Source organism: Mycteria americana, chromosome 8 (genome assembly GCF_035582795.1).
Source record: "Mycteria americana isolate JAX WOST 10 ecotype Jacksonville Zoo and Gardens chromosome 8, USCA_MyAme_1.0, whole genome shotgun sequence".
Classification (NCBI taxonomy): Eukaryota; Metazoa; Chordata; class Aves; order Ciconiiformes; family Ciconiidae; genus Mycteria; species Mycteria americana.
In genome coordinates this window covers 20,767,738-20,791,730 of record NC_134372.1, presented here as the reverse complement: position 1 = coordinate 20,791,730, position 23,993 = coordinate 20,767,738, and the positions used below count along the sequence as shown (strand labels likewise).

The 23,993-nt window shown below is 50.3% G+C and overlaps 1 protein-coding gene across 7 annotated transcripts in view; it reads left to right on the top strand.

The window, feature by feature from the left end:
- SIL1 (SIL1 nucleotide exchange factor) overlaps nucleotides 1-23,699 on the top strand; it is a 103,134-nt gene extending 79,435 nt beyond the window's left edge. For 6 of the 7 annotated variants that reach the window (XM_075510068.1, XM_075510070.1, XM_075510072.1 and 3 more), the window contains 4 exons: nucleotides 1,977-2,027; nucleotides 18,402-18,498; nucleotides 20,780-20,944; nucleotides 23,244-23,699. In XM_075510068.1, the coding sequence (XP_075366183.1) occupies nucleotides 1,977-2,027; nucleotides 18,402-18,498; nucleotides 20,780-20,944; nucleotides 23,244-23,594 (664 nt within the window). In that variant the 3' untranslated portion in view covers nucleotides 23,595-23,699. The remainder of the gene's footprint in view (nucleotides 1-1,976; nucleotides 2,028-18,401; nucleotides 18,499-20,779; nucleotides 20,945-23,243) is intronic. The other variant, XM_075510073.1, reaches the window with a different exon arrangement.
- Nucleotides 23,700-23,993: the final 294 nt, after the last annotated feature.

Below are 23,993 nucleotides of genomic sequence, written 5' to 3'. Positions count from 1 at the left end.
TTTAAACCTGAACCTGGCAGAGACCAGAAAGAAGGCAGGATCAAAGCAAAAATAATTGGGATCGCTGGCTTCTGTGGGCAGTCTGAACCCGTTATTCCTACTTACTAACTAGTTATTCCTAAATAACTCTTGTAAGAGACAATTCAGCAGTTGCAGCATCTTCTTGATGAAAAGCACTCAAATGTAATAACCATGGCAACAGTTGCTGAGGGCCAGTGCAATGAGGGACGGAGATGTGCTCTCTAAAGGACAACGGGCCCAACTTTACTAACAAATGACACTGTAATGCGCCAAGGAGATGATGTATGGTGAGCTTCGTGTGCCGGCTGTTGTCCTGGCGGGGACCTAGCCATATGCACTCTGCTAGGCATGCAGGTTGCCCCAGTGCACCCAGTAATGAGCCACACTTCATTAATGGTGGACATCTTCCCCTCTAGATGACAGGGGAGCTTGTAACCTGAAAGCCAGGGAAATCGTGGGGACACTCAATTGGGAGGGAGAGGCCAGAGAGGGAACCTCAGGAGGAGACACCACCTCTGATCCCAAAGTCATAGATGAGATTGATACCGCCTGTGTGCGCAGTCAACAGATTTCCCAGGGTTTGACTGCTCTGGGAAAGACTATGCCTTTCTGCTGTTGATTTTCACCTCAGCCTGATTGGTGTCGCAGACAGATATCAATAATAAATACTTGACACATCTAATTTCAGAGCTGCTTCTTTGTAAGCCATCTTTAAGACCATGTTTGAAGCTGTACAGGAGAGGTGCCAGAAGCCATGTGGTGTTGCAGGTGGAGGAGTCGGTAAGAAATAGGGCATTTTGACTTGGAAGAGTTGGCCCTTGGTGCGTGGCAGGGACCAGCTGAGCCAGTGGCGCCTGGACTGAGCCTGGAGAGAGTTTGCTGCGAGGGTCTTTCATCCCTGGCTCATGTTCTCCTCTTGCCCAGGGGTCTTCTGAGTGCTCACAGTGTTAGGACAACCCTGGAAAGACCTCTGCAAATGCTCGGGTCTGAATCTCAGGTTGGAACCTTAGGTTATGAGATCAAGGCGTCTCAAATAGCTTTGTGGGGATCGTGTTATTTTTATCAGGCAATATTCTCTCTCTGTTGTCTTATTTCATTGGACATCTTATAAGCCTGAAAAGTGAGAGAAGGAAACTCTTTAATGTTCACCAGAAGAAAAAAGGAGCCTGCTGAAAGGCAGCATTTTTACAGATTTCCGAGAAGCAGGCAGTAAATACTCCACCTCTGCTTAATAATAATAATGGGCAGGCTAAGTATCTCTAAAAATATAAAATAACGTGGGCCTATTTGGAATAGTCAACATCCTTATCAGCCTGCTGCCATCTCTGCAAACAAGTTTCGCTAGAGATTCTGGGCATGATTTTCAATGGCTCGGAGCAGCTGTAGCTTCTTTGACTTCAGTGAAAAGTCTGAGTGCTTGGCACGGCGGCAAACCAAGCCTCTTCCTTTCTGCTTCAAATTGGGTCTTGATTCTAAGTGAGATGAATTTTCTCCTCCTGATAATTCTGTGCATCTGAAGTGATTACAGCTCCGTGTGAGTGCTCTTTTAGGAGATTTGAATGCAAGCGTTTTCTTCTGTCTTAAAAAGGTTCCTTCAAGCCTTATGATTTGGGGGGGGGGAAATCCTAGTGGAAACCATAACATCTTCCTATGCAGATTAGAGATTAAAACTTTTATTTTTATAAAATGCATACGGGGGCTAAGTCGGAAAACTTCTGTTCAGGCGAGTGGGTTTTGGCTGGTGGCAATGTGCTGCTAAATTCTTATCGGGCGATGGAGAGGCAGAGCCAGCGAGTGGTATTATTTGGAGTTCTTGGAGAGTGAGCTTTAATGTTTGCTTAACTCCACTAAAAATAGACGCCACCCTCTTTTCCTAATAGGCGGCATTTGTCACACTTGATTCATTTCCTCTCCCAAGCTGAGTTCCTTCATGAATATTCATCTCTACTCCCCAGGAATCTGCCTGTCCTCAGAAGTTGCACTCACAGCGACTGTGCGGTAACAATGTGAGTCAACCTTTCAAAGCTTACCGAATACCTGGCCCGATCCAGCAAAATGTTGTGATATCAACAGCTCTCACTGATTTCTGCCTTCTCTGTGAGCCGTGATTGCTTGTTATCCCTCTCGATGAGACCCTTAACGAGTCTCCCGTTCCTGTTGTCATAGCAGCACCACATCGCCCAGTATGGCAAAGTCTGTCACTGTTAATTGTGAGATGGGAGGTTCAGTTTGGCAGTTTTTCTAGTGGGTATTAGGCCAAAGGGTCCCTTCTGAACTGTGATGAATACTGTTTCCTTCAGAAGATACTAAAACTTGGTAGTTACAGAAAATTTTCTGAAGCGGGAAGCTTTACATAGCGAAGAGAGGGAGAGCAGTCCTTACAGAGCTCTTCCCATTCATGCTCAGCCACCGCTTAAAGCAGGAGAAAAACAACTAGAAATACCAAAGGAGAATATAAAATGGTTGATTCGTGGTTAAGGAAGTCTGTCAGTACCTCAGACCTTTTAACCTTGGAGGTCCAAAGCATGTTGAAGGTCCCTGCTAGTGTCATGCTCCAAGTTGCTGCTGCAATGGGAGAAATCTGCTGCTGCCTGGTGAGTGTGGAGGAAGCAAAGGGCTGATGTGATGCTGGAGGAACGTGACACCAGCAAAGCTGCTGGACCATGGATCCTGAAGCCCTTGGCCAATGGGTGTATGAGGAGGTGTGCGTGGAAGGGCACCTATAGGATCTTATGATAGGTGACTGTGTGTTTCACTCAGCAGGGACCAAGGAGAAGACTTGATGCATTGCCTTTCAGGGCACTGGTATGGGTGACATGCTAATTTGCTGTGTGAAGGGGTGCTGGAAGTCACCCGCACCTGCGTGGTGCCTTCCAGCACACCGGGCTGCAGGTCTGCTCCCTGACAGTCACTCCATCCTCACTCCATTTGCTCACTGTGTTAACACCTTTCAACCTTGCTAATTGTTAAAGCTATTCAAGGACTAAAATTGGTAGTATCTCAGCAGGGCATTGTCTGCGGGGCTTGTGAGGACCACCCAGTGGGCGGACTTCTGTTGCCAGTGGGGTCTTTGCCGTCAAGGAAGACCATGTTGATTTTCAGCAATGTGCTAGAAGGGTTTTATACGAGTTGCTCTGGTGGTGTGGGTGAGAAATATGCACAGCAGAAAGAATGATCTCACCACACCCCTTTCATCCTGCAAGTCCTAGAGCAGCTGCATTGCCCTGTTGCAGTGAGACATAGCCATGGTTGGTTGAAGAGGGCAAAGAGAGGCAGCGTGCTGTTTGCAGCTTGACTAGGAGTGATTTATCAGTGAGGATGCCATCGTTAACTGGTAGGACCTGTCCAAGACACCAGGTCAGTATCTCTGCTCTCACACGGAATAGCGCTGTGTGGTTGTTTGCCCAGAAGTGGTAGGGCCAGTGATTGTATGTCATCTCCAGGGATGACAGCTCATCTGTAGGCTTGCTGCTGGCTCAGCACAGAGGCAGGGAAGAAGGGCTGTCTGTAAACAATTTACTGTTTCCCGCATGCCGAGGGATGGGGATCAGCTGTGCTCGTTCCCAGAGACCTACGCTCTGAATACTCAGGGCAGATTTGTCCTCCGTGCCTGTCACTGGATTTATTCCAAAACTCTGAAATGTAGCCAAAATAATCTGTGACCTAAACGTAGGCATGAGTGGTGTTTTTATAGAATGAAAAAAGAAAAAAAAATCCTTACCCCCCTCAGTCTCTCCCCCAAAATGATAAACTCCACTGACCAAGCCCTGCAAATGAGTTTTTGTTTTTTCATATGTGTAGCGAGGAGCCAGATTTCTAAAGGCTGGTTTTCAGTTTTATAGGCATTTATTATAGGCATGAATAATTGCTGGCACTGTGCTACCACTGCTGTTGTTTGCTCTTACGGTTAGGCCAATTACATATGTAAGCCCCTGATTTACAAGCAAAAGCAGAACTAAAGTAGCTTTGTGGCCTACATTTCAAGAATGAGTCACGTGTCCGCAGTCAGCTGTAGGTCCCCGGATTTGTGCCGTGAAACACGGAGGTCCATTGCCATAAATATGTGGACCCAGATTGCCCAAGGCATTATGCAACACGTGCTGTCACAGCGCAGTGTGAAGGACATAAACATAGATGAGCATTTGAGGACTGGGAACTTGCCCAGATTCATCCCATGGCAAGCATGCTAGAAGATTCGTGCTGCATTTGGGGAATTCAGAGAACGCACACAAAAAGAGAGAATTTGAACTAAACATATTGGTTCTGCAAGATGGACTTAAACAAAGCCTGTCCAAGTCCTGTTTCTGAACATGATAATCGGTTTGACTCCAACTCTTACTGTCCAGTGAGCCTTCCTGGGGGAGAAGAATAGATGACATCCATTGCTGAATTTCAAATTGATCAATTGAGATCAAACTGAGAATTTTTTCTTGCTTGTGTACAATAGGCAGAAGAAGAGTGGGAAGGAAGGAGGTAGGTCAGTGTGACGACTGATTCTCCATGGTGTGATGGTTTCCAGACAGCTGCTCAGACGGGTCACATCACCCACGATACCTGTTGACCTGGGCTCTGCATTGCCCAGCCTGGAGAATGTCTCACCTTGCTGTACTGGTGCCACTTGATACCATCAGCTGTGGGGTAAGGTGAAGAGCCAACCCATACAGTGGGGGAGGATGAAGAGCTGTACTGATGCTCCTTGGGCTGGTGGCAAGCTGGTGTCCTTGCTGCTGAGGGGAGCAGAAAGGGAAGGATGTGAGTAAGGACAGAAGAAGGCAGGATGTTTGTGGATGCTGATCTCATCGTCACAAATCAGTAGTGGATATTGTCTGCGGGAGGTACTAGCAGGTCCGCCTGGGAAGGAGGCCAGCGTTTCACACTCCAGGGGATGGCCAAGGGAAGATGATGCACTCATGTCATTAGTCATTAGCGCAGAGCAGGCGACTTCTCATCTCATAGGGTTTGTGTACTCAGCTGGAGGCCGTGGCAACCTCCTTTGTGTAAATGGCCCAAAATCAGTCTGACTGCTGTGTGCTGAGCTGATGGACATTGGCAAGGAGATATTCTACACCAGCTCAGCGCAGGGTGCTCCCACGTGGGTTCATGAATGTCCATCCGGGCAGGAAGCATTGGTTTAGGACCATCTGTTTCTGAAATGATTTCCTTAAGCATCTACAGCTTCTGGAGGCAGACACAGCACTCCGTCACCCCTGGGGCAGGCGGACCACCTGGCAATGTGCGCCGTGCCCTCAGCAGACCCAACGGGCAGTGGCTTCCCTCTCTCCTCAGTACAAGGCAGATGGGAACGCAAACCCGGATTTGTTTACTAGGCTGCAATCGACTGGTGGGGTTTTACATCCTGGCAATTACTGGCAAGTCTTCTCTCCTCCGGCGCCTTCGCAGCACATGTGTGAACTTCTGGTTGTGTCACCTTCCCATCCTCTCTTAACGAAGTCTAGCAGTGGGAAGTGATCATCACAACTAACATTTGCGTAGCGTATGTCTTTCCACAGTTCCAAAGCATTGAATAAATTGAACCCCGCTTCCTCCTTCACCCTTCACATTCAAGCTGTTTCTGAATCCAGGCATCTCATCTTCCACAACCACTCAGCTCTCAGAGCTTTCTTCTGCCCTGGTGATTAAGCCCTTATCTCCTGCCTCGCAGAACCTGCTTCTGATGCCCGTATCACTGCTCTCCATTACAGAGACAGTGTTCATCTTGAGATCTTTCTGGCTTTTCCTAACCATTTCATTGCCAGGCTAAGTCTGTCCATTGCCTCCCTCCTCCACCATAGCAGATGAGGGCTTTTTCTCTTTGCCTTTAGGGTCATTAAAACTTAATTGGCATGTCAGCTTTCTTTGTCAAGGTATCAGTTCTCTCCATCTGTCAGTGATGTAGGACACACTGCTGAAATTCCCTCCTTCTTGCATAATTATCTTATTCCATTGAATCTTTTATGCAAAATGTTCCTTTCTGAATGTGCTTCCTCTCCTTGCTCCAGCCCTTTCTGAGCATCCAGTTTAGCTGTGGTACCTGCTGCGGCTTTGTTTCTTATATATGTACATGAATTCACTGCATTATTACCATACTTTATTAGCTAGCTTGGTCATTTTAACTTCTTGACAGCTCGATTCAGGCATTTGTAGGTGTTTCCTTCACCCTCTCTCTGAAGATGGGATCCACATCACCTAGCTTCGCAAGTGTCCACCTGAGCTAACTACCCAGGCTCCATCTCCAACCAGGCAAGACAAAAAAAAAACCTCCAAAGAGAGCCTCCAAAAGACAAATCATCCCATCGTAAGACAGGAGTCAGACAGCCCCATCTCCCACAGGGCAAATCATCATTTCTGCTTACTGCTGGTGACCGTGAATTACTCAGACACTTTTTAAAATAGATGCAGCCCCCTTTAGAGTGAATCTAAAGCCTTTGACTGTAGATTTACCTTTCTGGATTAGCCTGGGCAAGTCCCATGGAAATACAGAAACAGTGTTTGGGTCTCCAGGGATGTGCAGACCACAGGTTGGAACATGAAGGAGCCTAGGCAGCTCGTCTGAGCTAGATGTCTGAATTTTAGGTGTCTAATGTTAAATGAGATGAATCTGACACTTAGAAAGGCTTGGGGAAATGTTTCCATCTTATTTTGTATTTAGAAAATATGAAGGTATAGAGTGAATGTTTAAAAAACAACAGTAATAACAGTAATTATAGGTGGGTGCAATTTTCCTTTACCTTTTAACTGAAGCTGCTAGAAAAATTACTGCTGTGCTGATATTTGGCAGGGACACTGATGCAAGTACCCACTTGTTTCTGAAAAATGCTGTTGGATTTTTAATGACCAACAGCAGCACAACCTTGATTTTTAAATGTCATCCTAAATGTAGCAGTTCCAGCCTCCTCTGCCGTGGCATGTGGGTGTTTGAGTGGGGATGAATCAGAAAGCAGAAAGAATTGCTGGTGCTTTCTGTGACTCCCAAGTTTCCTTGAGGGCTTCCCACCCAGGAATTGGCTTGAATCGTCTGTGGGTTGCGTTGCAGCATCACAGTCCCTGGACCTGTGGCGGCACTCCTGCTGTCACTCTATTAATGCATGATTAAGTCACTTGATGCAGAATGAGTTCATTAGATTTCTCTAGGAGCTGGTGTTCCACAGGTCATGCTTTCTGTTTATGAAGACCAGATAAATAAAAAAAGTGTTTCCCAGCTTTTGCAGATGCAGCTTTTCCATTCTCTGTCTGGCTGGAAGCATTCCCCAGGCTTTGCTTTTGGAGCTGAAATCTATGCTTGGCATTTGCAAGATGGTGATTTGCTTTTGTAAATGGAGCAAAGTCTCGTTTTTGAATCATGACTCAGTGAAACAAACCTACTTTTCCAGTCTAAAATGATTCTAATAGCACTGTTAAACCCAGTGGGACTAGGAACAGCCAGAGTTTAAAACATGACATCACAGTGGGTGTGATTCTCCCTGTGATCCAGCATCTTCCCTTCCCTGTAGAGGAGTGGGGTGGGTTGAGATGAGGCTTGTAAGCAATGAGTGGATCGGTTGTTTAAGAGCAGTACCTTCCATTGTGGCGCCTGGGGGTGCTCCAGGGCACATCCATAAGCAAAATGGGTGGGAGATCATAGAAGAATTTGCTTGGTGTAATGCACTGCCTTCCTCGGTTACGGGAGGAATGCAGAGAGTTGCGAAACAGATGGCAGGGTTAAAATAGGACAGAGCATCGAGGAGATGCTGCTGGAAGGGAGAGAAGTGAAGTGCCTGTTCTCACACTTCGCTTTGTGTCTCGTGGAAGAGCTGGAGAGTGCCTGTGCTCCACTGGCATTCCCAACAGGGATACACCAGGCAAAGGCTTTCTTTTTTTTATTTATAATATTAGCACTTGTCTTAAAGAAAAATCAGCTCAAATGAGCAAGCAAACAAATAAAGCGAATAACAATCAAAGGTCTTACCCTCAGGCCATCTTTTAACATCTCTCAAGATTATTAGTGGGATGTGTTGGATAGGCACTCACTGCTGTTGGAGAATATAAGCTGAAGTGTTAGGAGCCCAGGGGCTAGCTGTAAGGCTTTCTTCCTGTGGTGCTTTCAGACAGCTTTTTGCAGTGTTTTCGTGTTACCTAAGGTGTGTGGATAGGTTCTGTTGGAATATTTGAGTAACTTCGCATGCCTTGAATTATGCTCGGTGCGATATGGCAGATCTTGCAGGAATGCTTCCATACAAAGCTGCCCCACTGCAAGTTACTGTCGCAGAAGGGTCTTGTTCAGGGGTCCTGCAGCAGCAACAAAGAGCGAGGTAGGAACCTGGGTGCTCCTGAGTTTGCCACCATCCTAGGCCAGTTCAGTTTTGGAGCCAGGAGGGTGGAGGCGTGCAGAGAAAAGGAGTGTGAAGAAGGGGAGGAGCGGGGAGGCAGGAGCCCAGCACTCACACTTGCACCCTGGTGCAGCTGCCGATGCTCCTGGGAGTGCTTCAGTTTCCCTGTCTATAAATCAGGGGGTGCTTTGAAGTCTCTGTGATGAAAAACACTGGATGAGCTCAAGGATGTGGTATTAATCCTGCAATATTGTTCTTTTTCCGTGCTGTGTTGTGATTTTTGAAAATAAATCAACACAATTTTTGTGGGCTATGGCTAAAATGGCATGGAAATAAATGAGTTCTGCTTGCACTTGTAGAGAATCACTCACTTTTTATTAATGCAGCCTCTGATGAAACAGACCCCATCCTTAGGCACCGATATGCATTTGACCTATGGTAAAATAACAGGCTTTCAGAAATGCGTAAGGAGTGTTTTGTAAGCATGGTACATATAGCCTTAAGGTTGATATCCACCTCAAAATAAAGCATTAGCTTGGGTGACTGAGCACTGAGGGGAGTTCCTGTAATGTCCTTCTCCACGCACGATGGAGCGCTTGCTCATACCTACCTGGAAGGATCAGTCATTCAACATGTTGTGCTGGAAGAGAGCTCACACAGTTCCCTTGATCGTTGCACATGGGGCGTGAGTCACCAGTCCAGCCCTGAAATCACAGAGGGTTGACAAACCCTCCGGAGTGGACTGCACGGGCCCATCCTTCACCGTCAGCAGAATGGAGAAGATGAGCTAGCCTTGATGATGCTGTTTCATACCCTTTCCTCTGCAGGCTCCTCAAGCTCCGTGCTGACAGGATGATGGCGATAGCCCCAAGAATCCAAAAACCTTTGCTTTTTAATCATAAAATGGTTTGTGGGTCTTTGATTAAACTCGGGGAAGCTGAGCTGGTATCTGAGGCTCGAGAGCTGCGCTCCTCCATTTGCCCTGGCGTCGGTGGGAGCTTCAGGTGCACAGCGCGCTCCAAAGCAGACCAGCGAGTCACCCAGCCGTCAGCAATGACGTTCACGTAGCTGGGGGGTATGTGCTGGCACCAAAATAAAGCTCAGTGCTGGCGAAGCTGAGGGTCAGGAGAAGAGAGGGGCTCTGGGGGTGTCCTCAGGAGCCTCACATGTGCCAGGGCAGTGGGATTCCTGCCTGGGCTCGCTTTGTACGATCTCCAGCCCATTTTCATGGTACCTTTTTTCCTAAGGATATAAATACAGCCTGTCAGTTTGTTGTTTGTGTGTGTTCAGCAGAACAATCTGGCACAGTTGATTGTGTTATGGCACCTAAGATTTTATTGTCCAGAGCTGGTAAGTCACTCTTCTACTCTGCTCCACAGAGAGGTGAGGAGAAAGAGGGGTTTTGCTGCAGCTCGACTCCGTCCCTCTGTTCACATCGCTCCTCTCCGGAGCAGTCATGCTTTGGGCAAGTCCTCGTTCTGGTTGTCCCAGACGAGTGCCCTGGCTCTGCCACCCGCTCCACTGTGGCTGGGGCTTTCTGCACCCCTACAAGGTGTCTTGCTGCAGCAGATTCACTGTTCTGTATTTTTATTTAATTACTTACTTTTACAGCTCTTCATATAAATCTAATTATCCATCTGTTATGCTATATGACAGCACTGCAGCTTGTCTGATTTTATTCCTGTTCCAAAATATTAGCCGCCTCAGCCTTGCCCTCTCTGGGCTTTGGTGAGCCAGGTCCCCTCCCCGCGGGGCTCCTGATGGCTCTTGACCCTGGCCGCACTGTGAGAAGTAGCTCCGCTCTGCGCTTCCAACTTGAAATCATTGTGACTGCAAAGGGCACATTAGGTAATTCCCAGTTTTATCGCATATCTGAGAGCAGAGTTTGCTCCGGTTAAACCCGATGTCACTGTGTCCCCAGGGAGCTCAGTGCTTGTCGGTAATGGGACGTTATAGCCCTCCTGCTTTCAGCAGGGACATTGAAGGCTCATAAGAAGCTCAACTATATCTTGCTGGTACCTCGGACGCAGATATATGGTCGACAGCAAGCCAAGGTTCCCCCAGCTTTTCCCAGGCAGTCTTCTATGCTATTTCTGCCTCTCTGGGGTGACTCATGCTCCCTTGGTTTAAGATCACATTAGCCCATCAAAATCACAGAATCACATACTCAATTCCAACTTATTATCTGCAGTTCTAGTCTCCTCTTAGCAACAAATACTCAATAACCTAATTGCTCATTAAAAACCATACTTGCATCTATGTATTCCATTATGTCACGTTGCAACGTGTTGCTCTCACAGGGACGCTGCTGCTCCCCCGCTACCGTGATGAGTGCCTGGCTTGGTAGAAAGTGAGAAGGCAACATTGCATTGAAGTGGAGATTTTCATCTTCTCGGGGGTTTTTTTTATGTCTCTCCTATATTCTGTGCTTTTGAACATCTAACAACCCCTTTATGCTTCACATCTTTTGTACAAAATCGTTGTATTGTGTTGCCTATTGAAACAGAGTTTTTCTTTTGTCAGGTTTTCTCCCCTCACCCCCACTTTCTTCTTCACTGTATTTTGATTGGCACAACTGCTTAGGACTCCATTTTCCTGGGTGATTTTTAATCTCCTTAAGTCGTAGCTCTGAAGGCCTTTGTCTGTGATAAACTCAGGTTTGGGCTGATGCTCAGAGAAGAGGCTTTCTAGGCCAGTTCTGCTGTATGCGGACCTCGGTGGGGGCTTTGGGGGTGTCAGTGCTTCATGCCTCCTCCTTCTAACTCTAAATAATAGCAGGCAGCCTTGTTGGGGTTATTTTATTATTACCCTGTACATCTCGTATTGTGTGTGCAAATGTCCTTTTAGATAGCATGGGACTCTGCAATAATGGAAAGCCTCTGTGTTAAATATGTATTTTTGTAAGAGATTCACCAACCCTGCACTTAAGCACCGTTTGCTGGCGTGCCATGGCACAGCCAGGGTGGTCATTCCAGAGGACGGGGGGCTGCAGAATTGTTCGCATTGAGTTGTCCCAGTTATCCTCCTCTTAAGAACAAAGTTCGGAAGGAAACTTAGCCAACTGACGCGTACCTGGGAAGTCATGGATTTGGAGCCGGCTGGGCTTACTGCAGCTGCTCCGCAGTCATTTCCAATGGGGATAGTTCATGCCGTAGCCATTGCTTTGAATGCAATAGGAAAGCGTATTCTCTGCATGTGTCACTTCTCACTTGGACTATTTTAATGCTTTTTTTTTTTTCCCCTTAAACCTGCAATCTAAAATTCAATCATGCAAGTATTAACGAGTTGCTGATCATCCTGCGTCTTTTTTCTGCCCTTATGCAGAGTCTCAGATTTACAGCTATAGTTCGGGCTGGAATTACTGAATTCCAGTCAAACCTTTAAGCGTTGACATCATAATGATCAGTTTTCTCTCTATCTATTATTTGTCAGATAATTTTAACGTGAATATACTTACAAGAGCTGTCAGAAATTCTCCAAATAGAGAGGCCTCTGAAAAAGTTGTTGGCCTTTTCATGTGTGACCCTGCTTGTATTGCTTTTGGTTTCCAGGAGTCACAAAAATGACCTTTTCCATTGCCTTTCAAATTCTTACCCAGGTGTGAAGGTTTGAGAGGCACAAGAAGCCAGGCAAGGCTTGGAGCTGTAATGCCATCGTAGGCATATTTTAGGTTCAAGCCACTTCACTCTCCTGCAAGCAAAGCATCGGTGCATTCTCATTTTCTTCATTAATGGATGTTGGAGTGAAAGCTGGGGAGGGGGGCTGAAGGGAGGGGGAGGGCAAGGTAAGCCATGCTGCCTTGCTGCCTCTTTCTGATCCTCAGAAGCTAAATAGACTGTACTAAATCTTTTAGGCTGTTTTACAGACTTACAGACTTTGATCCCCGGCTTTGATTTCCCACGCGGCATCGCAGACTGCTGGTTCTGACGAGAGAAGAGACCCATTAAGTCCTGCCTAGCCTGGTTGATTATCATGCCTTTTCACCATCGTTCCGGGCTTTCATCAAAGCACGAGCTCTCCAGACTTACCTCCCTGCACCCTGGGGAGGATGCTGGCATAGCTCAGCAGCCAGTGGGCATGAGAGGTGGGTGTGTGGCTGCCGCCGCAGCAGGACATGCTCCAGCCAGGGCAGGAGAAGTGCTGTGCTCAGCACCTTGATCCTGCTGGGCATGAGCATCCCTTCCATTGCACTCCCCCATTTTCACCTCTTTTTGGTCTTTCTTTACCTGGCTTCAGCAGGATGCTCAGAGTAAGGAGGTGACCCTTTTTTTCTAGGGTCTCGTGCAGTTTGTACAACAAGCAGGCCAAGAAATAAATATTCTCTGTGTGTGTCCTTGCTGGAGCAGTAGAGATGAGGGCGTTTGCCTGTCTGTCCTGCTCTGTGCTTCTGAGTCCCCAGGTCCCTCTGCACCGCTTGGCGCTTTTTTTTTTTTTTTTTAAATCTAAATCTAATTTTGCTGCCGTATTGCAAGTTCCATGTCAAGAGCCCATGTTGCCTGAGGGCTGTGTTGCTGCTTTTCAGTCTTCCCACACCCCTCGCATGTGCAGTCTGGAAAAACTTTGAAAAGTCTCTCCTAAATTTGTGCACATGTACTTGGGGACATCCTAGGAGGAATAGGGTAAGGGTATCTCTTAATGGATAGTACTCTTAAAAAATCCCTTCTTCAACAAAATGGGAGCTTCTTCCATGTAATGAGTTTGCCAGTGAAAATGGCAGAGAAGCCCATGCTGGATTTTCAGGAGCAACAGCTGCGTCCCCTGTGCCGGTGCTGCTCCTGAGCACGACCAAAACATTGTCCAGGGAGAAGTGGCAGCTGTCCCACGAGCAGGTCCCTGACAGCCCAACAACAAGGTGTGGGGGAATTGCAGCGTGTGGGGGATTACAAGCTACACCATGTGGAGAGGCTGTTTCCCAGCTTGTGAGACCATGTCTCCTCCAGGAAGCCTCCATCATGCTTGTGGGTCCTCTGGCCGGTCATCCCTGTCCTAAGGTCTTGCTGCTTCCACAAGGAGCTATAATGGAAGAAAAAAGGAAGAAGGGAGCAAACATCCCGACCTGGCAGCTGGTGGAAGATGCTAGGTCCCATCTCTGCCTTCACCACCCGCCCAAGGCAGGACCTGTCACTGGTCACTGGGGTGCTGTGGCAACTTCATTTCAGTTTTACTCTGATAGCGCTGATCACAGCCTGTCAGCCCTTGTTTTTATTACTTTTGCTCCCCTCTCCGTGCGCTGTTGAGGCTTGCGGTGTTCTGGCAAACAAGCCTTGACTGTAATAATTTCTGGCCCCTCGTGGGAAGCCGTAACTCCAACGCAGTGAAATATAAACTGGCAGAAAATGGAGTGTTTCCTTCTGCCATTGCGAGCTGCAGCAGGCGGGCTCAGATGGAGGTTTTCTGTTGGCTGTCCCTCCCCTGCTTCTGGTTTTTTCCCCTCTCCGCTGAAGGGCATGGTCACCCTCCTCCAGCCACCAAGAGGGAAATGTGCTGGACTGATGAAATGGCACATTAAATTTGTGCTTGGCAAAGTCACAACTCCAGGAGCTTCAGAAGGAGGCAGCAGTAGGAAACAAATGTCGTTTGTCTTGTGGTCAAAAGGGCGCATTGTAAGTGCTGCAGCGTGCTTGTGACGGTGTGGGTAGCAGCCTTGTCACTGCTGGGTGAGCCCGTTTGCAGAGGTCCCTGGGAGAGGTGGGGAGAAGCAGGGGGAGGTCTGCAGGCAGCAAGGACATCTTGAGTTGGGTGGAGGGTCAGCCTGGGTTGGGATTTGAAAGCACAGAGAGTAGACTGTAGACTACACCCTGGGAAAGAGGGTATTGTCTCCAGGATCTGTATCAAGGAGGTCTGGTGGCCCATGTCCAAAGCTGTTCAGAGGTCATCTCATGATCTGGGATGGATGACCTATGTCTCAAGAAGTTCAGGATCTTCTGTCCAAGGACAAAGCCCACCTTGCAAGGGACAGAGCTTTCTCAGGAGCTGCTCAGAGATGACGGTGTGGGCACCTGTGGGCAGTAGGGATTCCTGCCAGTCTCCCCGACCTCTTCATCCCAGCTCAATGCATCTTGGCCCGCGTGAACACTAGCAGCATGCCCATTAACCCCAGCCTGTCCCAGCACCCAGGTGGATTCTTGCATGGATCAATCACGATGAGCCTGTACCCAGCCTTGTTTTCTACTCTTCAGGAACAGAATAAGGAGAGATGGGTGTGATGGATGTGGGCCACATGGCTGGAAGGCGCAAGAACTTCAGACGTGTGGTGAGGGCCACATCGGGAGGGCACGTGTCGTGGCCCTGCAGTCAGGGTGGGTCCTCCCAGGGTGAACTGGGGCTGTGTTTAGCACATGCAGGGGCTCTCTTGGGAAGCTGCTTGAACCTGAGCAGGGCACTTGTGTTGAGTCCCTGTAGCCTTGTGGCTGTTCCTCACCCAGGTTTGAGGCTGGTTAATCTCATCTAATCTCACTCCCAGATATCTGCCATCACTGTAGCACTGGGGGGTGTCGTCGCAGGCTGTATTCAGTTTCTATCCCAGCCTCAGTTTCATTTCAGTGAATTTCCTTGCTGGTGCTGCTATCCCCTTATCCATTAGCAGATTAGCACAGGTTAAATTTCCCGTGCGAGCGCTCCACAGTCTGTCTCATTGTATTTATTTTGTTCAGGCTGCTTTTCTCTGGGCTTGACAGTGTAATTTGTACAGATCTGTACTGAGTTTTCTAAACTCTCAGACGAGCTTTTTTGTTAGCGTGAAGCCTGGACTATTGATAGTAGAGACATTAAACAACAGAAACATTGAGAAGTGAGCAGCATGCCTACCATCCAGGAAGGCTTCCTAACCTCTAGAGGTGCTCCTTGGTAAAAACTCCATGGTTCAGAGATTTTAATTAGACCTAATCCTCCAGGTGACGAACCAAGCATTAAAAGGCATACCAATTTTTCAGTTGCGTCCCTTGCTCTAAGAGTCTTCATTGTTTATTTTAGATAGATGTGACAAAAGAACTTGGATATCCCAAACTTAACGCCTTCCTTGAATAGCATTAAGAGGTCTCCAGCATAGGAGAGTCTCCTTTCAGTGCAGTTATACTTAGAAAAGTGCCTGCCTGCAAACTTGTTCTGTGCTTACCCTGGTCTCCCTTTCCCAGAGTAACTTGCATGTGAAATTTGGGCGAGTTTTCGGATCAGAAGTTGTATTTTCTGAGTGTCAGAGTTGCAGCTTTTCCTTGGAGTCTGGAAATGCAGCTGTGGTTTCTTTGCCTCTTGTTCGCACTGGTCATGGAGCCCCAGCATTGAAAACAGTGTAACTGATGATGTGCCATCATGGCTGATGATGTGCCAGGCAGAGCTGAACCTCCATGCCATGCCTTCCCCTAGAAAAACTCAAAGCAGAAACAAGTGCAACCCAACCGTACACAGACAGAGGCAGAGACCAAAGCTGTCATCGCTGGAAAAACAGAGCTGGAAAAAACCTCTTCTTCCCCCTCCTGCCTGGTTTGCAGTGGAGCCTGGCATGGCAGGAGGACTGTCTGTGCATCTCCTGTAGCAGATGGGTGGGTTTTGGAGATGCACAGGTCTCTGATCACGGCCCCGGCAGCTGCACTTGTGTTGCCCAGCCTCTGCAGGAGAAGGTTCCATGCTGTTGTGGTGAGCACAGCCACGTTCAGCCGTCCCAGCTCGAGCACCGGCTGTGCCCAACTTGCTGCTGAGGGCACCTTCAGCGACTTTGGTATGTGGATTGCTTCTCACTGCTGCATTTCCTTCCTTCTGGGTGTCATGTCTCTGGACTCCCAAAGGAGTCTAATCACAAGCTTGGCTTATAAACCCATCTGGGCTGAAAGGAGATGCAGGATTCATTCACTTCTTTAGGACAGATATTACTTATCTGTGGCTCTTTTGAGGCAAGGGTCACACTTAGCACATTTCTAGCTGCTGGGGTATGTTAGACCAGTCTTCAGCCAGCCCCTGGGTGCTTTGGGAGCTGTTTTTCCTCCATCCCACTATTGTACTCTTCTTCTTGTCTTTGCCCTGGGAGAAGTTGCTGAGGCTGGACAGGGCGCTGTGATGCTGCGGGGCTGCAGCACCGTCCCTGGGCCATCGCCGTGCTGGAGGGGCTGTGGCTGTCCGTGTGACTGCAGGTATGGCTGGAGAGGAGAGCAGCGGTTGTCATCTGGGGGGAAATTGCCTTGTGTCCAGAGGTTGCCTGGGGGCAGCTGAAAGTTTTGGGGCTGATGCTGTTTGCCTGCATTGACTCCTGCTGACTCTCCAAAATCAGAGCCCAGGCCAGGCCATCAGAGATGCCATTGCTGCCCTGCAGAAAGAGAGGGTTGGCCACACGCGTTATCTCCCACCACGTTGAGATGGAAGATGACATCCTGTTGCTGCAGGAGGAGACTCTGCTGTGCCTGTTGACATGGTGAGGATGGGGGATAAACACATCCTGGTACATGCACAAGGTCCCATCTGGACTCAGGCACTACCAGAAGCTGGTTTGCTCCCAGGGATGCTGGGACTGCCGCAGTGCCGGCACATGGGGGTCTGCGGTCACATGTGTGGACCACACTGCGAAAACCTTTTCTGCAGGAGGATCCTGAAGCCCCTGGGTTCGTTCTTTCTCCTTCCTGCCCTGTCTGGGCAGGTCGCAGATGTCCCCCTCCTTGGCGGGGTGCCTGTGCCGTGGCTCTGCCTGAGTGCCTGCCACAAGAAAGTGGGTGAGGAAGGAGAAATCAAAGGTGGCTTTCAACAACCCCTCTTTCCTGCCTTGAGGTCAGCCTGGTAATTGCAGTCAGGAACCCACACACCAGATCTGCTGCCTCTGAGCCATGGATGACTCCTAATGGTGTGAGAAACAAAGCCTGGATGGAGCAGGGAGGATTGGAGAGATTGCCCAGCACCTTGGTTGACATAGATGAGCTTAGTGTTTTGCTGTATTTCTGCAAGTGATGGGTTTAATTCAAAGCTGCTCCCTGCCCAAGTCCATTTGTCTTCTGGTTTTGTTTTTTTTATGACCCTGTCTGCTTCTGTCTCTTTTGTTTCTTGGACGATGCTCCAGTAGCTTTCTGGTAGCGGTAAGAGCTGCGGGTGTTTTGCTGTAGCAGGGATGCATGACCTTTGGCTGCAGTGCGATTGCTGCTTCAAAGTCGAGCAAAGGCTGAAGTGCTGGAGCTCTTCCTCGGAGCGCGAGAGACCCAGGATCGGGGATGTAGACAACGAGTACGTTGTGCTTGGACTGTGAAAGCCCTGCCAAAGAGGGAGCCTGTAGCATCTAACCTCTCCGCCACCTTCAAAGATGTTCTAGAAGTGGGTTTGCAAAGTGTCTGTGTGGCTGAGGTGCCCCTGCCTGGGCAGCCAGTACCCAGGGGCAGCGCAGACAGTGGGCAAGGCTTGTCTTTGTCTGCCTGCACCTGGGGCAACTGTTCACATCCAGACCTGAAATTTTAGCCTGGTTCTTGCAAGCATAAGGATGGATTTAGCCATTTGTAGTCCTTGGAGAAAAGCGCTCGATGCGAGAGGTGTGTGGGTGGTGAGACCAGGAGTAATTTGTGATTCAGAGGTGCCAGGGACAAGCAGGACCTTCCTCTGGATGAGCTGGACGGCCGGTGCTGTAGCACAGGAGTGTTTAAATAAATCAGCATGCACGTCAACAGCAAACGAGGAGGATGAGAGGGGGAAAGTGAGAGCCGAAATAAAAGGCTGTTAAGGAATAGATGCGATGTAAAGCGAGAGGATTAATAGCTGAGAGGAAAATGCAGGGCAGGGCAGGGCTCCTTGTCAGGGGAAGACAGGCAGGATGTGGGCACGTGGCAGGGTGATGTGGATGGCCTGGCATGCCCTTCCCCAGCCCTGTTTGCTACCGTGTCAGGTTGCATTGGTCATGTACTGTGTTTGGGGTGGTTAACAGTGCTTTGCACCTTCTCTATAACTGCGAGCCATGGTCGATGGGAGCTGGGGGGTTTTGCTCTGGGATCAGGCTGGATTGACCCTCGTTCGTGTCTGCTGCAGGGTGCTGCCCCAGACAGACCCAGCATCCATCCCACCCTGCCATGCCCTGCTCTGTTGGTGACCTGCCTTTTGCTTTTGTCCCTGCAGCAACCCCAAAGTCCAGATAGAAGCAATTGAGGGGGGTGCACTGCAGAAGCTCCTGGTTATTCTGGCTACAGAACAACCCCTGGCTGTCAAGAAGAAGGTGAGTGGGCAGGGATGCACCTCTGGGTAAAGCCGCTTTTGTGCTGAACTCAATGTGAGCACTCCTCAGGCCATCACTGACATGGTGCGACTGTGGGACCCTGTGCTGCTCCCTACACTGGCTGGGCTCCAGTGCACCCCAGGGTGCTGGACCCCCCCTGGCAGCCCTGGCCCCCCATGCTGCGGGTCTCACCCCCGCTGCCAGCAGTGGCACGCGCGGCAGCTCTGCCAGCTCCGCAGGGCACAGGACTCAGTGCTGCGGCTCCTCTGGGAGGAAAGGTGAGGGTCCCTGTAGCAGGCATGACGACCAGAGGCTAACAAACATGAGAGCTGATGTGTGGAAGAAGGTAACTGCTGGAGCCAGCCCAGTGTCCTGCCTTTGGCAGTGGCTTTGGAGCAAGCTGAGCAGCGCCGAGAGCCCCCCAGCCAAATGTGCAGTGCTGTCCGTAGGGGTGGGGGCTTCCTTGCCACCTCGCTCCCTCCCTCCTCGCTATACTCCCTGGAGCATGAGATCTGATTACGCTTGCTTTAGTGTGTGATGCCACCTCTATTTATGGGCCATAAAATTATCTGGCTGCTCCCGAAAACCCAGCCCCACCATTTAACATGGTGACCTCCTGTGAGAAGGGGTTTGGCGGTGTGAGGGAACCACCAGCTCTTTCATTCATCTTTAATGCACCTGCTGTTACGCAAACAGCAGTGTGCTGCCAGTGTTTTAACAGGCTCCCACAAACATGTTCCCCTTTAGTCCATAGTAAGAGTCCTCCAGCGAGTGAAAGGCATGGGAGAGGCTGGGGAACCCCTTTGCTTTTGGCCACAGGTGTGAGGCAGTCCCAGCCAGAGAAGTGCACCACAGGATGCTCCATGCTCAGAAACTCCTCCCAGGAGTGCCTGTGGCTCAATTCGGAGCTTGTTTTGGAGTGGGGAGGGATGGCTGGGCATGCAAAGACCCTCACCAGCATTGCTGGAACCCCTGGGTGGTGGTGGGTACAGGACGTTTCTTTCTAGGGAGCCTGAACACGTGCTGCTGGCAGCCCCTGGAGAAGAGCGAGAGGGATGAGCTCAGTATTGTCCACATTCACATGCGGCCTTACGAGAGCCTCCAAGGGTTGAACCTCCTTTTCCAGGAGGATAGAGGCTTTTAATGTCCAGTTCCCATGCTGCGTATGGTCTCCTGTCTCTCTCCAGGCCAGGATCCCAACAACAGGTTGGTGCCCCAGCCCCTTCCCGCATGGGGCAGCAGCCCATGGCTCCTGCTCTGGTGGGTTTTCCACCGCGGCACTCGCAGTGGTGTGCAGCAGCGAGGCCAAAAGTGCATTTCTTCCCTCCTCCGTCCTTTGGCCTATGGTTAAAAAAGGAGACGGAAACATCCTCCAATTCACCAGCGGCAACTCGGAAGATGGAAAATAGAAACAAGTGGGACTGGGGAAGACATGGCTGTCAGCTCAGATATGTCTGCAGAGAGCAGGGATGCACACGTCCACCTCGGTGTGCGGAAGAGCCGGCTGTGCTTGCTGGCAGGTGCCCAGATGAGCATCCCCGTGCCCACTCGGGCAGCAGCCCTGCCCCGGGCGGCCTCAGCCCGTCCCCTCTGCAAACCATGGTTGTCAAAACCAGATGAGTGTAAGATTCAGCCGGTTGGCCCCTAATTGCCTCCTCAGTGTTAACCCCGTGCCACTCAAGGCCCAGGAGGCAAGTGCAGGCATGCTGGTCTCTCTCGCTGGCGGTGCATGATGCTGCAACCATGACAGACCCTGTTTTGGGGCTGTGTCCTGGGAAACGTCACGGTCTTGTCCTCCATCCATGTGGGTGCAAGGGAGAGGACGTTCCCCAGGCATCCAAATCATGTCAAGGGGATCAGGCTCTGCTGAGTGGTGCTGGACCCCGCTTCGCCCCGTCCCTAGCCCATAGCTGAGCTCTGTACTGAGGACAGGTGGGGGCGAACTGTGAGGAGAAGCGATGGTGTTGGGTTCGTTCAGGTGCTGGCCACAGGTCCCTCTGGGCTATTGTTCTAGCAAACGTGGTGACAGTCTGTGTTGGAGTTTGAGTGGAAGTCACCCAAGTTTGGGCAGCCTTGCAGCACTGGGGAGGGTTGGGATCTGGAGAAAAGGGGACTCTTGGAGATGCCCCTCAGCAAGGAGAGGTTTGAATGGATCTGCTGGGGAGCTCCGCACAAATGCGTTGGAGCATGTTTCTCCTGTCCCCATGGGATGCCATGAAGAGAGGCTGCACCAAATGTAGTGGCTGTGGCCACTGTGCTGATGGACCTCTCTGCCTTCCAGGCTCTCTTCGCGCTGTCCTCCATGCTGAGACACTTCCCCTACGCCCAGCAGCAGTTCCTCAAGCTGGGCGGCCTCCAGGTCCTCAGGAGCCTCTTCAGGCAGAAGGGAATGGAGACCCTCCATGTCCGTGTGGTGACGCTCCTCTACGACCTCATCGTGGAGAAGGTGAGGAGCCAGGAGGGAGGGGATGGGACCCAGCCAGGCAATCCCCACCCCCTCACTGAGCCAAAGGGGCCATCGAGCATCCTCGCAGGACAAGGATGAGGAGGGGCTGATCTAGCATCGGTGCTGGTCCATGCTGTTGGGATGAGTTCCCTCCAGCCCATGGGCCACTGCTGTGGGGGACGAGTGCCTGGGAGAGCCCAGAGCGAGCTTAAGTCTTTATTTTTTATTAAACCACCATTGCCGTTTCTACCCGAGGGTGTTTAAATAACAAAATGGCAACGACCTGAATAGGGAAAATAGGCACCTGACTGCAGTGAGCTCGGCTGTGGCATCCAGCTGCCAGCCAAGTGCCGGGGGACCAGCCGCCGTTGCTGTGCCCCTGTCTGCTGGAGAGGTCCTTGCCTGCCTGCACTTCCCTCGCTGGAGCCAAGCCCGCAACATTAAGTGTTTTATTTTCAAATACCTTGGATTACTGCTGTAAATGTCATTTTAAAACCCATCTTTCCTTGCCATCGCTTGTTGTTTAGTCTGTGCATTTCTCTTACTCCAGAGAATGGAAATTAAATCCACTTTCACTCAGTTTATAGCCAATTTGCCCTGCAGATTATTACTGCTGTAATACTTGGATTTCAGGCACTGCAGAGCAACGTCTGCGTTTTAAAACAGTTGTTTTCCAGAAGACTTTGTAAAGGTGCAAATTATTTTAGCGGGTCTGAAATCTTATCAGGTGCTGGCTCTAACATTCAGCGATCCTGTCTGTCTGCTCGCACGGAAAGGGAGCCTATGTGGGCATTTTACCCACACCATTCCCGTTCACTCCTGCTGCACATTTTACGGCCGCTCCTCCGGCAGCCCCATCTGTTCCCAGCTCTGCTGTGGCTGGGGGCAGTCCGCAGGCCCAGAAAATTCTCGGGTTTATGTTAAAACAATGATTTTTTTGCTGCCCTTCAGACTGGGAACACCACGTATCAATCCCAGCCCCTTTGCTTTCTGAGTCTGCGGAGGAGATGGGAGAGCCCTCAGTGCTTGGAGGGGAGCAGGGCTGGTCCGAGACAGGGTGGCAGATTTGGGGTGGGCTGGGTGACAGTGAAATAGGTTGGTTTGAAAATTGTAAGCTACCATCAGCAGCTCTCTGCACTGAAGCACGAATTGCCAGGGCTCTGGATGGCTTTTTCTGCCGCCTTCTTTCCTTTTCACCCCAAATCCTGCGTGGCCAGTGGGGGTTTAGCAGGCAGCCCTTGCAGGGGACCGGGAGAGGGGGGGTCTCGGCGTTGTCCCTCCTTGTCCCCGCCATGTCCTGTAAATCAGTGGGATAAACCAGCATGACGAAGCTTCCTGCAGCAGCCACCCAGGGGATGGTGGGAGTCCATTGCCAGGCTGACGAGCAGGTCAGAGAAAATGTTATGGGTGCCCTCAGGGACCCAAGCGGCCCCTGGGGACAGGGTTGTCTGATCACTTTTCATGGCAGCTTCGGTGCACACTGGCCACCCTCTCCCTTCCCCAGGGCTGGATTGGTGCTCACCAGCCTTGCAGAAGCCTTCATCTGCCTTCAGCAGACCAAGGCAAGTAGCCTACTCAGAACTAGTTAGTGAACCACGGACATAGTAATTATCACAGGGGGCCACCAGCCAAGCCGGGAGGAGTGGTCCATCAGGGAGCCGAGCCACTCCACCACCCAAGCCTTGAAAGGTGTTGGGGTGGTGGCAGGAGATTTCCCTTTCTTCCCCCTGGCCCCAGCACTGCTCGGACCAGATCTGTCTCGCTGGGAAGGGAGCCAGCAGCCCTGCCCGTCCTGCTCCCTGCGGGCGCCTTTCTGCTCTCGGCACTGTCCCTGCAGAATTTCAGTATTTGGGGTTTTCTGGACCAGGGTAGGAGGGGAAGGTCTGGCTGTGGCTGGAAGAGACAGAGATCTCCATCTCTTCTGCAGAGCAGCATGAAGCCAAGCAGTGATGTTTGCTAGGTGCTGAAGGAGCCTGTCCAGCAGCCCAAAGCAGCAGACACAGAGATTTTACAGGTCTTCTGCTGAACTTCCTTCCCCTTGAGTCCCCTTTCAGGGCTGTGTGATACTGAACCTCCTGGTCACCAAGAGTTTTCCAGGGTGGGCAACCAGCCCCTGTGGCCAACTTCATGCATGGGCAACAGTGAACCAGGACACAACCTCATCTTGGTTTTCCGTTGCAAGTCACCTTCCAAGGCAGGTGTTACAGGGTGTGCATCCTCCTCTCCCGTGATGTGTCACCTCCTAGGAGCGGTTGCTCTCTGATAGGGATATTAATCCATGTTCCACCACTTCCCACAGATGCTGCTTGAGGACTCGCAGCACGGAGATCAAATGGAAGAGAAAATCCAGCAGTACCGGCAAGTCAAGCTGGTCCCGGCGGTGGTGGAGCAGGACTGGTGCGTGGTTGTTTCCAACCTGCTGGCCATGCCGGAGCACGACACTCGGGAGAAGGTCCTCAAGACGGTGGGTGTGCTGATGGCCTTCTGCAAGGAGCGCTACCGGGGGGACCAGGCCCTCAGCACCACCCTCAGCCTCCTGCGCAGCGAGTACGAGGAGCTGGCAGCAGAGGAGCAGAGGGAAGGTGACAAAGACGGCTATTTCAAGGAACTCCTTGGCTCTGTAAATACCATAATTCAGGAATTAAGATGAAAATAGCTGTAGATTCAGTTCAATTCCAGATAATTCAGGGCAACAGCGTGAGTTTTGATGGCACCAGTGTAAATGCACTTTTGAATAAACTGCTGGACTAAATGAGATCCCACCACTGGGCGAGTGTGCCAACAGCTTCATTATTAAAACTTATGTGTTTGGGGGCATGTTTTCTTTTGCATGGGGTACTGCTGGAAAAATAGAAGTAGGTACCTCAGAGGGAACGAGGTAGAGTCTCAGCTTACGTTGCCTGTCATCCTCCAACTGTGATACTTTAAGCACATGGCTGAGTCTTCTCAGTCCATCTGCAGGATTATTTGGGGTGGGAAGGACTGAGGGACGTGGGACTATCCTTGTTAGGCAGCTCTGCTGTGCAAAGAGAAGCATTTGTTCCCACAG